General features: G+C 35.2%; 2 protein-coding genes across 4 annotated transcripts in view; both read left to right on the forward strand.

Moving 5' to 3' along the window:
* The window catches only part of LOC106636435 (uncharacterized), a 250,834-nt gene that overhangs the window by 179,732 nt on the left and 58,150 nt on the right, over positions 1 to 12,952 (forward strand). The window lies entirely within an intron of this gene.
* LOC106636481 (uncharacterized) lies at positions 2,279 to 5,902 on the forward strand. 3 transcript variants are annotated; one of them, XM_089588743.1, is made up of 9 exons: positions 2,279 to 2,648; positions 2,737 to 2,898; positions 3,055 to 3,174; positions 3,733 to 3,823; positions 3,898 to 3,943; positions 4,038 to 4,141; positions 4,222 to 4,527; positions 5,043 to 5,277; positions 5,399 to 5,902. In XM_089588743.1, the coding sequence occupies exons 3-9, from the start codon at positions 3,060 to 3,062 to the stop codon at positions 5,696 to 5,698; spliced, it is 1,197 nt and encodes a 398-aa protein (XP_089444869.1). In that variant the 5' UTR covers positions 2,279 to 2,648; positions 2,737 to 2,898; positions 3,055 to 3,059; the 3' UTR covers positions 5,699 to 5,902. The 3 variants fall into 3 exon arrangements, with proteins under 3 accessions (XP_089444869.1, XP_014204364.2, XP_089444870.1); XM_014348878.2 differs by having other exon boundaries at positions 2,279 to 2,619; positions 2,699 to 2,898; XM_089588744.1 differs by having other exon boundaries at positions 2,279 to 2,619.

Here is a 12,952-nt window from a genome sequence, read left to right on the forward strand (position 1 = left end):
CTTGTACGTATTGTCATAGGTTTAAAGACATAATTTTTGGTTGGTGCAATATTATGAATATGGGACTTTGAAATCGCAAGAAAATCTTCAGTACGTACTGGTGTCGATTGAATGGAAAAATATTTTAAGTGGATAGTTGCGAGAGAGAGAAAATAATTTAAAAAATTATTGTGCTAGAATGGTTATCTAGAGCAGTTTAGTCATTTAGAGACTTATTATTGTTAGAACATTATAATTTTTACTGTTTAGAACGGTAATTTTTATCGTGAGTCCACTGTCCAAAATGGTAATGCCGAAAGTAAAAAGTCCTTAGACAGTGAAATCACACCAGATTACCATTCTAGCATGGTATAATTTTTAATATTTTTCTCTCTCAGTGAACTTAAACTAGCTTATGATTCAAAATCATAGTAACGCTTTTACATTAGCATCTTCGACATAAATGATGAATGTATAGACAACTATTTATTTCCATCGACAAACACCATTAAAATAAGTAACAGCCACATTAAAATTGCACGTAGATCAGCTCCAATATTCCAACAGCTTACCACTAAGCAATTATTGGCAATACTTTGAATAAATCTATAATTTAAAATATCCCTTCCATGGGTGATAAATTCTCTTGTCGATTCAACGACAATTTTTCACGACAAATCGATAGGAAGTCCTGGCATAGCCGGCAAATCGATGTACTCGTTTTTTCGCATATTCATCGGGTGTAGGGATGATCATTCATGTGACGTTTAATAACATAACTCGATCTATTATACAAATAAAGAAAAAATACCTAATCACATCGATTTATAGCTCAACAAATTTCGAACTTTCTTTCAGATGTACCTTCGTTAAAAATACGATACCAACAAAATGCATTTCTTACCGTAAAACACTTAAACAAAAAATTACAAGCTAACCGATCTCGTCGTCCAAGCGAGTCTTACAAAAGACAAATATCGGCCTGTTCTCGTCCTTGTGTATATTCCTGTAGTCGCACACTTGAGGACCAACTCGTGCATAATGTACGTACGAAGGCTCGGTCTCGCGTCACGCGCGTCAAATCACGCGGGCGCTCGTGCACGTGTAACATCATACCCACGAGTTCCGCAGCTTCCATCGGGGACTCATCAAAAAGAGCAGCCTGCAATCTGCATATAATTTACTCTCCATACCAAGTGTACACAGACACATGTACATGTAACCCTTGGAAAGGACAGTATGAGTGTGTGTGTGTGGGGGGGGCATACACACTATATGCGCACGTGAAACTCGAGAACGCCTTGGATGGAACAGGTGAGGAGAAAGGAAGGGCATTGCAGTCGACTTTTGGTGTCAATTTCCCTCCCCTCAGCTACCGCCTCTACTTGTATACATACTCCCGGAGTAGGGACGGCACTGTCGTAGCTCCCAAAAAACGAATGCACCGAAATCGAGGCTTCGGCGACTTTATACTTACGGCAAAGTCTCTGAAAAAACTCTGAAATAACTATGATCTCGAACAATTTTTTTGTCGGCTTGCGGATGTTGGAGAAAACAATAATAAAAATCATAGAGAATTTTCAGCAAGATATACCGTTTTACACTGTAAATCGGATGCAAGCTGGCAACAAAGGAAACAATTATTATTTTTAATAGCGAAGATTATTGTTTTAACAGTTAAAATTACCATGCTGGGGCAGTAAACCTTAAAAGGATCGTCGATAAATTTTTCTTTCCCGCGTAGAAGTTTTTACTGTTCTAACCGTATAACTTTTACTTTTCGAACCATAATTTTAACTGTTAAAACAATAATCTGTACTATTAATAATAATAATTGTTTCCTTTATTTGCCAGCTTGTATCCAATTTACTTCGCAAGATGGTAATTTTTGCTGGAATTTTTCTATAATTTTTATTTTACTTTTTTCTCTCAGTGTAGCAACTACTTTAACTTAGTCTTGTATCCTAAGAGTTTCCCTGTAATGGACAAAAATAGGTAATTTTAACAATTCTCGTACCATTGTTTTTACGGAACATCTGCACGTAACAAAATAAAAATCAATTTTAATATACGTATACATTTTTCTTTTTTTATCGTAAAACTAGAATCTGTATTTAAAGTAAGCCGATATTTTAGAGTACACACATTCCAAAGCTGGAGATAATTGTCAACTCGCTAGTACTGTGATTGGTAAACCTGAAAAGCTTTGAAAATACTGTGTTATACATTTATCCCATTACGATTCACAAACAAATCCAACCACAGTCCTATTTCCGTATACGGCTCCAAAACAATCAATTGCAGCTGTACTGCTCAGAACACACCTCTATAGTATATCCAGAGTGTTGGCGCTGAAACTCGCTCAACGCTGAAATACATATTATCTTAATGAGCGTCTATTAAATTTAACTTAAGAAACCAACAAGCTCCAGTTGTAAAAGTTTTTTCGTTAGTGTGGTGCTCCGTTCGGGTTACTTAGTTGGTGATGATGCAGATGGAAGTTCAGTGAAAAAGCCACGAGAAAGCTGTGTCTAAATAGGATTACCGAAAAACTATTTTGCCATTTTGATCCTGATATCATAGTGGGCTCACAAGGAGACGTCAGTCAATCAGGCAAAGTTCTTACCTAATTCAATCCACGTCAGTTGTTTGTTTCAAATTCATCATTCGTAAATACGATTTTAAAAAAATGTTTTCCATGTTTTCTGTATTTCTTTAGTTTTGGCACCAGTGAAAATAAACAGATTGGTACCATAGGTATGATCACGAAATTTTAACAAAGAGAACAAAGCAGCGTGTGCTATAGAGGTATCTTCGATTGCTATACATAAACACAAATTGGATGTCCAGGTTTATTGGTCGATGATAAGACAATTTGACCATCAAATGTGTGCCTAGAGAGTTAAAACATACCTATAGGTAGGTATCGTATATATACAAGATATAATATTTTTATGGTATACTTTACTTATGTAGTAGGCTTTTCTTTTAAAATACATGTATAGAAATGTAGCCATTTTGGAAAACCAATAGTCTCACGCATTGTATACATTTTGTATTGTTTGATGTTTACAGATACTATGGCGACGGGTGACTCGATACGTCTCCAAGATAAGCCTCAGAAAATCACTAACTTCAAAACATTGATCGCCTTTGTAGTTTGTATGGCAGCATACGTTTGCGTGGCACTGTATAGTACGTAGTAATTTTTATTTTTTCGGTTCATTATTTGCGTTTGATGGGTAAATGGTTGGAGTGTTTTGGTCACTTAAACGCTTGATAAACCCTAGTTTTGTTTTGGCCATTGCTAATATGCTTTTTCACACTCAACAATTTAAGTTGCGAAGATGTATTGTATGAGAATTCAACTTTGGCATTCAAATCAAATGACTTGGAAGTCGAGGAAGACCCAAGGCAAAAAATTGGGTCGTCCCAGGGCAGGTTTTGCCAGAATTTTCTCCTTGGGGTTTTACAGGGTTTTTTCTTGCATCACAGAAATAAATCTGGGTAAACGTTTAATAGAACAAATCAATTAGGTATAGTAAAATGAAAAGAGTGTAATGAATTATAGAGGAGTTTGTAAAAAACTGTGGGTCTACCTGGAAGTTAAATTTATTTTTATTTTTAGGATGACAAACAAGTACTAACATGTTCATACATCGATAACTATAAGCAATAATTTTTATTTATAGAAGACATTTCTTAATAATATTATTAAAATTTCTTTGTGACAATGTTGCTTATAATTTTTAGCACTCATGACTGGTAATGTAATGAAACTCAGGCAAGACATTAAATCCGATGATGTTTTGTTTATAGTAATAAACAAGATTATCGATTCACGGTAAATCAACTTTTTATCATCCTCGTGACAGTCAAAATTTTGACATTGAGTTTTTTTATTTGCTGTTTTTAAAGGTGGATTATATTCGGCTCTTTCGTATTTTCGGCAATTTTCGTATCGGTGCGTATATTATAGTTAGTTGTTAGCCATATTCTTAGCAATGTCTTCATTCAAACAAAATTTAATTTATCTTATCGTGACCTTTTTTTTCAAGTTTACATCAAATGTATTACTTTCGTTTGTCTCAAATATTACCCAACGCACGGTATCAAAAATTGAAACCAAATTTATGAGCGAAGTCATGAGCGAAGCATGCAGGTAAGCTATTTACAATTTTATTGTATAAATTTGACCTATTGAGAAATAATTTTTTTTTTTTAATTTACGATTTATTTCAGGGCTGTACTCCGATTGCCTCAAGCAACAAAACTGACCATATTATTTACAATCACGAAACTTCTAGTATTAGCTTTTGGAATCACTGTGTTTTTTCATTTACTTTCTCTTGATTACTTCGAGTTTCCGTCATTATTACTGCTACTTCTTCATTGTCTGAATATATGTGGTACAGTATGGCTTTATTCAGTCATAGATTTATTCCGACACATGGTACTTTGGGGAACATTCTGCATTTGGTTTCAAACTATGGATAAATTAAATGTTCCACGTGGATTGGTATCGAGAAATGTAGTTACAACGTTAAGGTAAAATTTTAGTTTTTTAATTATGAAATTTTAGTATCAACGGTTGCAGGCAATAATAAAGCAGTTAAGATTTTGGTTGGAAAATATGTCTAGTGAAAAAAAAAAGTTTCCTTGAAGATATTATTTCGTTCTCGTTGCAAAAATAATTATTATAAGCATTAAAATCTGATATTACTACGTTTATAACATACATACTCAAATGATAATCTTACAAAGTTCTTTTTACTTGAAAAAAATAGTTTTAAAACGGGCGAAAAACTAGTTTGTTGTAAGTAAGTAATGTTTTTATTCAACACTAACTGATGAAATATTAATATATAAATTAAACTTACAACACTAATAATACTTAATAGTATAAAACTTGTTCAAGTATGATGTTAAATTATAAGTATCATTTCAAAATAAAATTCAAAATGTCAGGTCGCATATTTTGTGAGATTATTGATTCTGCAACTTCAATAAATTTGCAATAAATTTATTTTCAACATCATATTTAAAAAATTGCTTGATTTCAGGTATCATATTGGAACAGCTGCTTACGGATCTCTTATTTGGGTTACTTTTCCAGATATATATAGAATAATTCAAAATTCGAACAAACCTTACCGCACCACTTTTTCACTTTATAAAAGAGTGCATGAAATTAGTATGGGGATAACTACAATTTATGGAAAAAGTTTTAAAGAATCTGCGGACACAGTATGTCAGCTTCACTCACAATTGCCGGAATGCTTTTTTTCTGTATCCAAGGTATAACTGGTAATTTCATAAGTCCCACTAAATTTTTAAACAGACAAATAAAGACTCAGTTAGCAAAAATAATATTAAACTTCAAAATTTGTGCAATAAATAATTTACTATAAATTTTTAGAAATTTCTACTAGCTGCTATAGTTTTGAATGGAATTCTTTCTTCAACAATCATAATATCGTCCGAAATCATTTTCTACTCTCTAAGTATTTCATATGACGTCCAAGTAACAGTGCTTTTAATTGTTGTGATTTTTATTATCGTCGTGACAGCACCAGTGATCGTAATTCTCAATGCAGCTGTAATATCACGTTTATTTTGTACTCTGAAAGTTTTTGAGCACAATGGAAAGGACATAAGAAAAACATTCACTACAGAATTCAACCAAGACAATTCCTTGAAGCATTCAAAAAAGGACTAAGCAAAGCACATCAGTGCTCATCACTCGTCACAAAAGAGAACTTAAATACGCATTTGATGTGTTTCTTCAGATTGTTACTTTGTATTTTGTGGAATTGATAGTGTGTATAATAAATAATTAAATTAAATTTGAGTAATAGTAAGCTAATACTTTAACTTTTTTTAAATGAAAAAAAAAATAATACATATTTTATGGGTGAGGATATCAAAGCTAAATACCTGCACATTATCCACTAAATCTGTGTACTGTTTTAATACTAGAGACAGTGGAGACGCATGTACTTATTGCTGTAAAATCATAATTTTAATTTGTTTTAATTATATGTATAAAAAAAAAAGTTTTAATAAAACTAAAACAAACCAAGTAATAACTAAGAGTAACATATTTATCTGTGAAATTTATTCAACAAAAAAATATAGAAATTACTTTTTGAAAAAGTTGTTAGAAAAAAGGTATTGAAAATTTAGACTTATTTTGTGGGGAGGTACTTACTTTTTCTAGAACTCAGAGGAAGAAAATCAAAGTTACAAATAAATTATAAAGAAAAGTAATGGAAATAGATAACTACAGATATCAAGATTCATTAAAAGAAAGGATAAATCTCGAGTTATGAAAAATAAAAAATAAAAAACAAATATCTTCCAGAGAAACTTATAGTTGTAAAGACATGATAATAGTAATTTATTAAAAAATACAAAACTTTCTTTATGAGGAAGCAAAAAACACAGAGGGACAACGTACGGAAGTACAAGTACTCTGATGAAATTTTTGAAGACGTAAAAGCGTCACAAATATAAAGACGCAAAAACATACACAATAACACTCCAGATCAGATACCAAAATATTGAGATTAGGTGACAAAGGAAACAAAATCTTTTTAAAAAAATGCAGTAAGAAAAAATAAGTAAGAGAAATTTTTTAAGCGTATAAATTGAGGTAAAAAAAAGATAATGTAAGTAAAGAAAAAAAGGTATTAAATCAAACAAAACGTAGATGCAAATCTAATGCCAGAACATAAAAGTTAAACACATTGTGGTCATAAGCTAATATAGACTCAATAGGACAAAAACAAAAAAAGTAAATACAAAAACTTTGTTGTAAATACACAGACTCATTAATGAAGAATGACATGGTGGATGTAGGGATTGATAAATGTAACGATAACTGTTAAGTACAGGTGGACACAATTTGTTATTCACTCGATAATTTTCTATTCTACTATCCTTCCTATGGTATTTATCGTTAAACATCGTTTTCTGCAGACTTGGCCATGTGGTTGTTTCGCACAATACGCCGTTGAGTCATGAAAAGCGAGCGATGCAAGTGCCCGTGGCCATGTTTGTACAAATTTCGAAGCCCCTCTCACGAAAGCTGGTCCATTCGCGTACTGCCGAAATGGCCCCTTGGGCTCTCTATTTCCTCGGTGCAGTGTAATTATCGGCTACTGCGCCCGACAATTTCTCTCTCGGCCGTTTGTTGCGTGACCGCGTGGATTATTTCATTCTCCCTCCCCGACCATTGTAATGGCTTCTGCGGGCTCTTGAGGTTCCGAATGACTGACATTTTTTGGAGTTGGCGATTTGTACAGTGCCAGGTGGGGTGCTTACTGCGAAGTACATATTGTTTTTTTTTTTTTTTTTTCCTCACTTTGTGAACCCAATGCCACGTTGGAGGGAAAGTCATTTCGAAAACGTGCTTCCACAATCGCTCCTCGCGAAGTTTTCTGTGTAGGCTATACTCTCCTTCATGAATTTCATTTTTCTCTCTTTGGACAAACAAATAACGACCAGCTTTGATTTATTACATCACTCATGAACAAGCTCTACATATACGTAATCGTGCAGAAAGACATAATTATAAGATCGCATGTGTGTATAATACCGCGCGACTCCTTTTCCGTACAGCTCGTGCACTCCACTGTGTCCGTCCAAAGAGGACATTATCAGTACGTGTAACTCAAGAAACGAGGGAAAGCGCAAAATGCACGTATATAATGGGGAGGAAGAAGAAGAAGTTGTCCACAAACGGGGAAAGGGGAGAGCACATATATATATCATCGAGACAGCAGCGATGGCAAACAACCTCCGCGATCTGTTTGCCGTGGGAGATGTATGTATACGAGCTCCCTCTTCTCCAATGGTACACTGTACGTATACTTTCGGAATATAGCTTCATACGGATGTACGTATGCGTGTACGTAAATAGAGCTAGAATTGACGTGTACTCTCGTGCCAGTGAGGCGTATACGTCCGACTAAAGGTTGAAACATCCTCGGCAAATATTAACCGAAGGACTTTTTTCAAGCTCCCGCATTGTGGCCGCGTTACGGATGCGGCTGTTCCCGTTGGGTGCAGGTCGTGTGCTTCTTCAGCACTTTTTTTTTTTTTTTTTTTTTTTTTTTACTACTCTCGTTTTTCACTGGAATCGGGGAAAGTTTGAAGAACGACGAGTGAATCAATCCAGTCTGGATGTTTGTATGACGATGGGAAAAATTATTTATTACTATTACATGAATCATGAAAAAAAAAAATCACGTTGGATAAATTTGTAACTATATGTAAAAGACAATTGGTATACATCTCCACAAGATATTTGTACTCCTATATTGACACCGTACATATTTCTTTTTTAATAAAGCATTGAAATCGATTCGACGTTCTAAATATTTTTGTCGTTGAAAATACACGTGGTCATGGTGTTTAAGGATCGTAATTCTTTTACAATTACGATTGAAGTAAATCTGCAGGGGGTAGCCCCCTACGTAGGTACTGTGACTTTCTTTTTGGGTTTAAAATACTTAGTAATTAATAACACTGTAACTACTTGCTCAGTTTCATTTGATTTGTTAGTGGAAGAGGAAAATTTTTATTTCCTTAACATGCAAAAGATATTATGTCCGCCCGCAAATACATATTATGCATAGGTTTTATTTTGAGTAATCATATGAAGACGTTCTTTTTCTATCGTAGTACAAAGTCTCGTATAAAAATAAAGAATGGGCTATTCATCTATTCGATTTTTCAGTACATAGTCATGTGACCAACAATTGAAATTAATCACATCACTCCGAAAGATTGACTTTATTCAAAAAACTGTACTTACCACGTAGTACGATACTTCCAAACATGATGGGTACTCTTGATAATTGAAAGGCCCTTTCAGTACCTTACAAGACGACCTTTGTATGAAAACAAAAAAATTTATATCCTGAAACAATAAAAAAAATTTTTTTATACCAAAAAACGTAAATTACCTACTGACAATCCCACATACGGAGATCAAACGAAATTCACCCTCCCCAATCAAAATACACATCCAACAAGAGGCAAACCCAAACATTCGCGAACCGTCCAGGTTGTCCTCCTAGCACACATATATCACGAGCGATTAATTAATTAGTTAATTAATCGCGATCGCCCGAGCCAATTAAGAGCCCGCGCGTAACACACGGCCAGTCCACACAAGAGATGTACCTCATATATAAGAAAACAACCACCACCACCAGCAGCGTTTCATGCGGGATAAACATGACATCAAGTCGCTAGTACGTACATCTCTTCAGCTATGCACGTGTAGGCCCGTAGCCTCCTTTTTCCATCCCTCTCGTACCGCTGGTATACAGCATCTCATTATACACCTCCGACTTCTCTCATTGTCTCCAAGAATTCGCCCCATCGCCACCTGCACTAGAACACGCATCGCATACACGAAAGAGAGAAGAGGCTCCCTCGAGTGCCTTCCCTCTTTACCTCCTTTCTTACTTTGCCGGTCACCACCACACACAGGAAATCATAACAACCTCACCGTGGGAACACTGTTTATTACATTACAGGTATATACCTTGATGTATATGCATCACATATATAATGTGCATACGAGGCTGCATTGCGGGAAAAAAAAAGTGGAGAACTCGCGTTACGTTATTGGCGAGAGGGAAACGAGAGAAGGACGACCTGCGTCTGATGATCTCCGGTGATGTATACTAACTAGGTGGTCGTCGTTGAACTCGTAAGTTTCTTCTTTTCCTTTTGATATTTAAGCTGCTGATACAACTTTTTTTTTTTTTGGGGCATTTTGTGCGCTTTAACTAATGTAATCACTTATTCAGTAAGTAAGAAACAAAATAAATCGATGGGAGGGTTCGTAATTTCTTGCTTGTAGGTAAATAGTGTAGTTTTGTATCCGAAATGAAAAAAAAAAAAAAAAATAAAATAAAATTCACATCATTACCCTACTATTTTTATATTCGATGATTACAAGAATGGCGCTACTGGTTTCTCGCACCAACCATTACGCGCGCATCAATCAAACCGCGCGTCACTCGCTCGCCACATCGCAATACTTAATTGGCGCACTCGAAAGAGATTTGCACGAGTAGTGCGCACATCTGTACAAAATACTTACCCACGTAGAGTTTGTATCAAGCATTCGGCGGTGCAGTAAAGTGTCCCCTTTCTGCTTTCGTAATTACAGAAGCGCGAAAAATTTGCCCCGTAAGTATCGAGCTAATGAAGAGGAGAGCGTGACTTTTTCGCTTCTTGCTCGTCCTGGGAAGGACATTTGAGACAGAAAAAAAAAATAAACGGTCGGCAGCAACGGTTACTAATTTCACGAAACAAGCGTAGAAAAGCGGCTCGGACATGCCTCACGCGACATCTCCCCGAGCGCGAAAGCGGATGGGTAGGTACTTACCCTCGGCTTTTTGATGTGTAATTAGGAGGAGCGCGTTCTTTGATTCATGGACTCACTGGTGCTCCTAATGGCTGCAAGGGGGGGGGCGAGGAAGAGAGAGAGAAGGAACGCAACGAGAGCGAGGTATTATTTACCCCTTGATGACGCTGGCATTTTCTTTGTTTCGGATTTTTTTTCTTTTTTTCGTACAACTAAAGTAAGGAGGCAGTCGAGCTGTTCGCGAAAAAATGCGGGTCGAGAGATTTTTGCGCGAAGCAAAGTAGTACACGCGAGCTTTTTTTTTTTTTAGAACGAAGTTCTTTATGTCGCGTACTCGGGGGGCTGGAATTTTAAAACCGACAGATTTGATGAAACGGAAGTGGCTTACCGGAAGTCTCTTTCTCGCAAGTTTCCCCCCTCACTACAGTTCCCTACACACTTCCCCTCACCCCACCATGTATCTGCCAACCGTGCCGCACTACTCTCCTGCACACCTCCGTCCACCATTCCCCTTCACACTCCCAAGCAATTAATTTTCAAAACAATTATAATTTTATTTTCCCACAATAATTTTTATTTCACCTTGAACTTTTTTCTTTTACAATTCTTAAAAAAAAAAAAAAAAAAAAAAAAACACTTTCCAATAATTTTTTTTTTTAATTGTACAGTGTCACGAGACAAAAGGCGTTTTAGGAAAAAACATGTTTCCCACGAGTGCGAGTCTTTTTTACATTTTTTTGCTGAGCATAGAAAAAATGGTATCGGTGGATGGTGGTGGGTTTTCGAGGAACTCCATCATACCATGGGGTCCGAGAAGAGATTCGATGAAAATTTGTTGGAATTTCACTAGCGTGAAAAATTACTCGTAATGGAATCAATTATTTTCAATTTGCGCGTCAAAGATGATATTTGCAACGGGAAGACACTGTCCTTTAATTTTCACCGCGCCACTACTGATCGTTTCTCCGTAGACAGTCAAACAGTTTTCTGGAAATCTTCATCTCGAAATCAAGATTCTCGTGTATGTGTGAAAAACTTGTTATAATAAAATCTACAATATGTGGACCACACGTATAGTCATCGTAAATTCTAAACACGGCTGATCTAACGAGTGCAACTTTCATCGAATGATTGTCGAAGTGTACACAACTTTCATCCATTATGCGCACAGATAATATCCGAGTGCTGTTGCATACACTTAGCACCAAGAAAGGAAAAAAAAAAAAATGTAAAGGCAGGTAAAGCAGGTTAACAACACTTTGGTAACAAAGAAGGCATGTGATCGAGGTCAAAAGTTCTCGCGTGCTCTCGAAACGCATGGTATCGTCAATACCTCGTTGCTTTCTACTTTCCGATGTTTCATTACCGGACTACTTACTAATCAGTAATTATAGCTGCTCGAGTTGATCAATATTTTTTTATTTGTGATTTTTAACGATCTGGTTTCCGAGCGAGTTTTTGGAGTATCCTCAAGCTGGTTTGAAGCGAAATTATTACGAAACTGTAAAGATGTAAAGATTCTGTAGATTATTTGCATTCTATATATCATAAAAAAAAAACATCTTATTCCACGCAAAAATGTTTATGAGATTTTTCTTTTTCTTTTTGTTTCAGGTAAGTCACTGCTTTTGGATCATACTGAATCGTACTGTTGTAAGTTATCAATGTCATTTGTAATATTAACCAAATAATAATAATATTCTAATAAATTACTAATATACTAGGGATAACATTAAGAAATTATAAGATACAAAGAAATATCCGTAGAACTGCTACTATATATTATTATGTCGACTACATTCGGTTCCACTGTAATCCTATTTTAAAAGATTTATTGTCACGTTACTGAAGCCTTTCTATTCGTTCTGTGATTGGACGAGACTCACGAAAATGAGTTTAAAAAACTATAGTTTAAAAAGCCAAGGTTTGAGATAATTAAAATTTGAATGATGTATTTTTGGATTTAAAAAGATCAAATGGTATATTGGGAAAAATTATTCTAAATATCAATTTCGTTGAATCGAAGAAATAAATGAAATAAAAAACTAGTCTGCATTGTTACAATTATCTGGAGATAAATACTACTTGATTTGCTTGTACTTTTAAATTCAATTGCCATTTTAAGAGTTAATATACTACTGTACGAAGCTAAGGTTTTGAAGTACTTGTTACGGTATCAATAAAATTAAAAAATTGTTGATGCAATTAAAAGTTATTTTGTTCGGTTGTATATTAAAATTATCAAACACAACTAGTATTATTAAAATTTCGCTGAAAAAAAACCTGCAAAAGTAGGTCGTGAGAACGGAGAGAAAAAAAAGAAAAAAGTAATTTATTTTAACGAAGCAACGAGAAAAACGACAAACACAAAAAAACTCCCGGATCATTGATCCATCAAAGTTATACCGTTTTCTCATACACTTCAATATAATACGCGGGTATACATCTGTGGATGGAATACAGTAATTTCGCCTAGCTGCACTAAATTTTTACCGCACGACTTCCTTCCTATACACGCACACCGAGAACCCGTTATAACGATTCACCTCCAACGAGATAGTGTGTATATTCCAGCTATCAACG

The sequence above is a fragment of the Copidosoma floridanum genome, unplaced genomic scaffold, assembly GCF_036245765.1.
Source record: "Copidosoma floridanum isolate Cflo_tuat_1 unplaced genomic scaffold, Cflo_Japanese_pri ptg000007l, whole genome shotgun sequence".
Lineage (NCBI taxonomy): Eukaryota > Metazoa > Arthropoda > Insecta > Hymenoptera > Encyrtidae > Copidosoma > Copidosoma floridanum.

Bases quoted from the DNA above. Each gene is read 5' to 3' on its own strand.
- LOC106636481 (XM_089588743.1), top strand. From the start codon at position 3,060: ATGGCGACGGGTGACTCGATACGTCTCCAAGATAAGCCTCAGAAAATC. The intron at 3,175-3,732 runs GTACGTAGTAAT...TATAATTTTTAG, and splicing joins CGTTTGCGTGGCACTGTATA to CACTCATGACTGGTAATGTA. The intron at 5,278-5,398 runs GTATAACTGGTA...ATAAATTTTTAG, and splicing joins GCTTTTTTTCTGTATCCAAG to AAATTTCTACTAGCTGCTAT.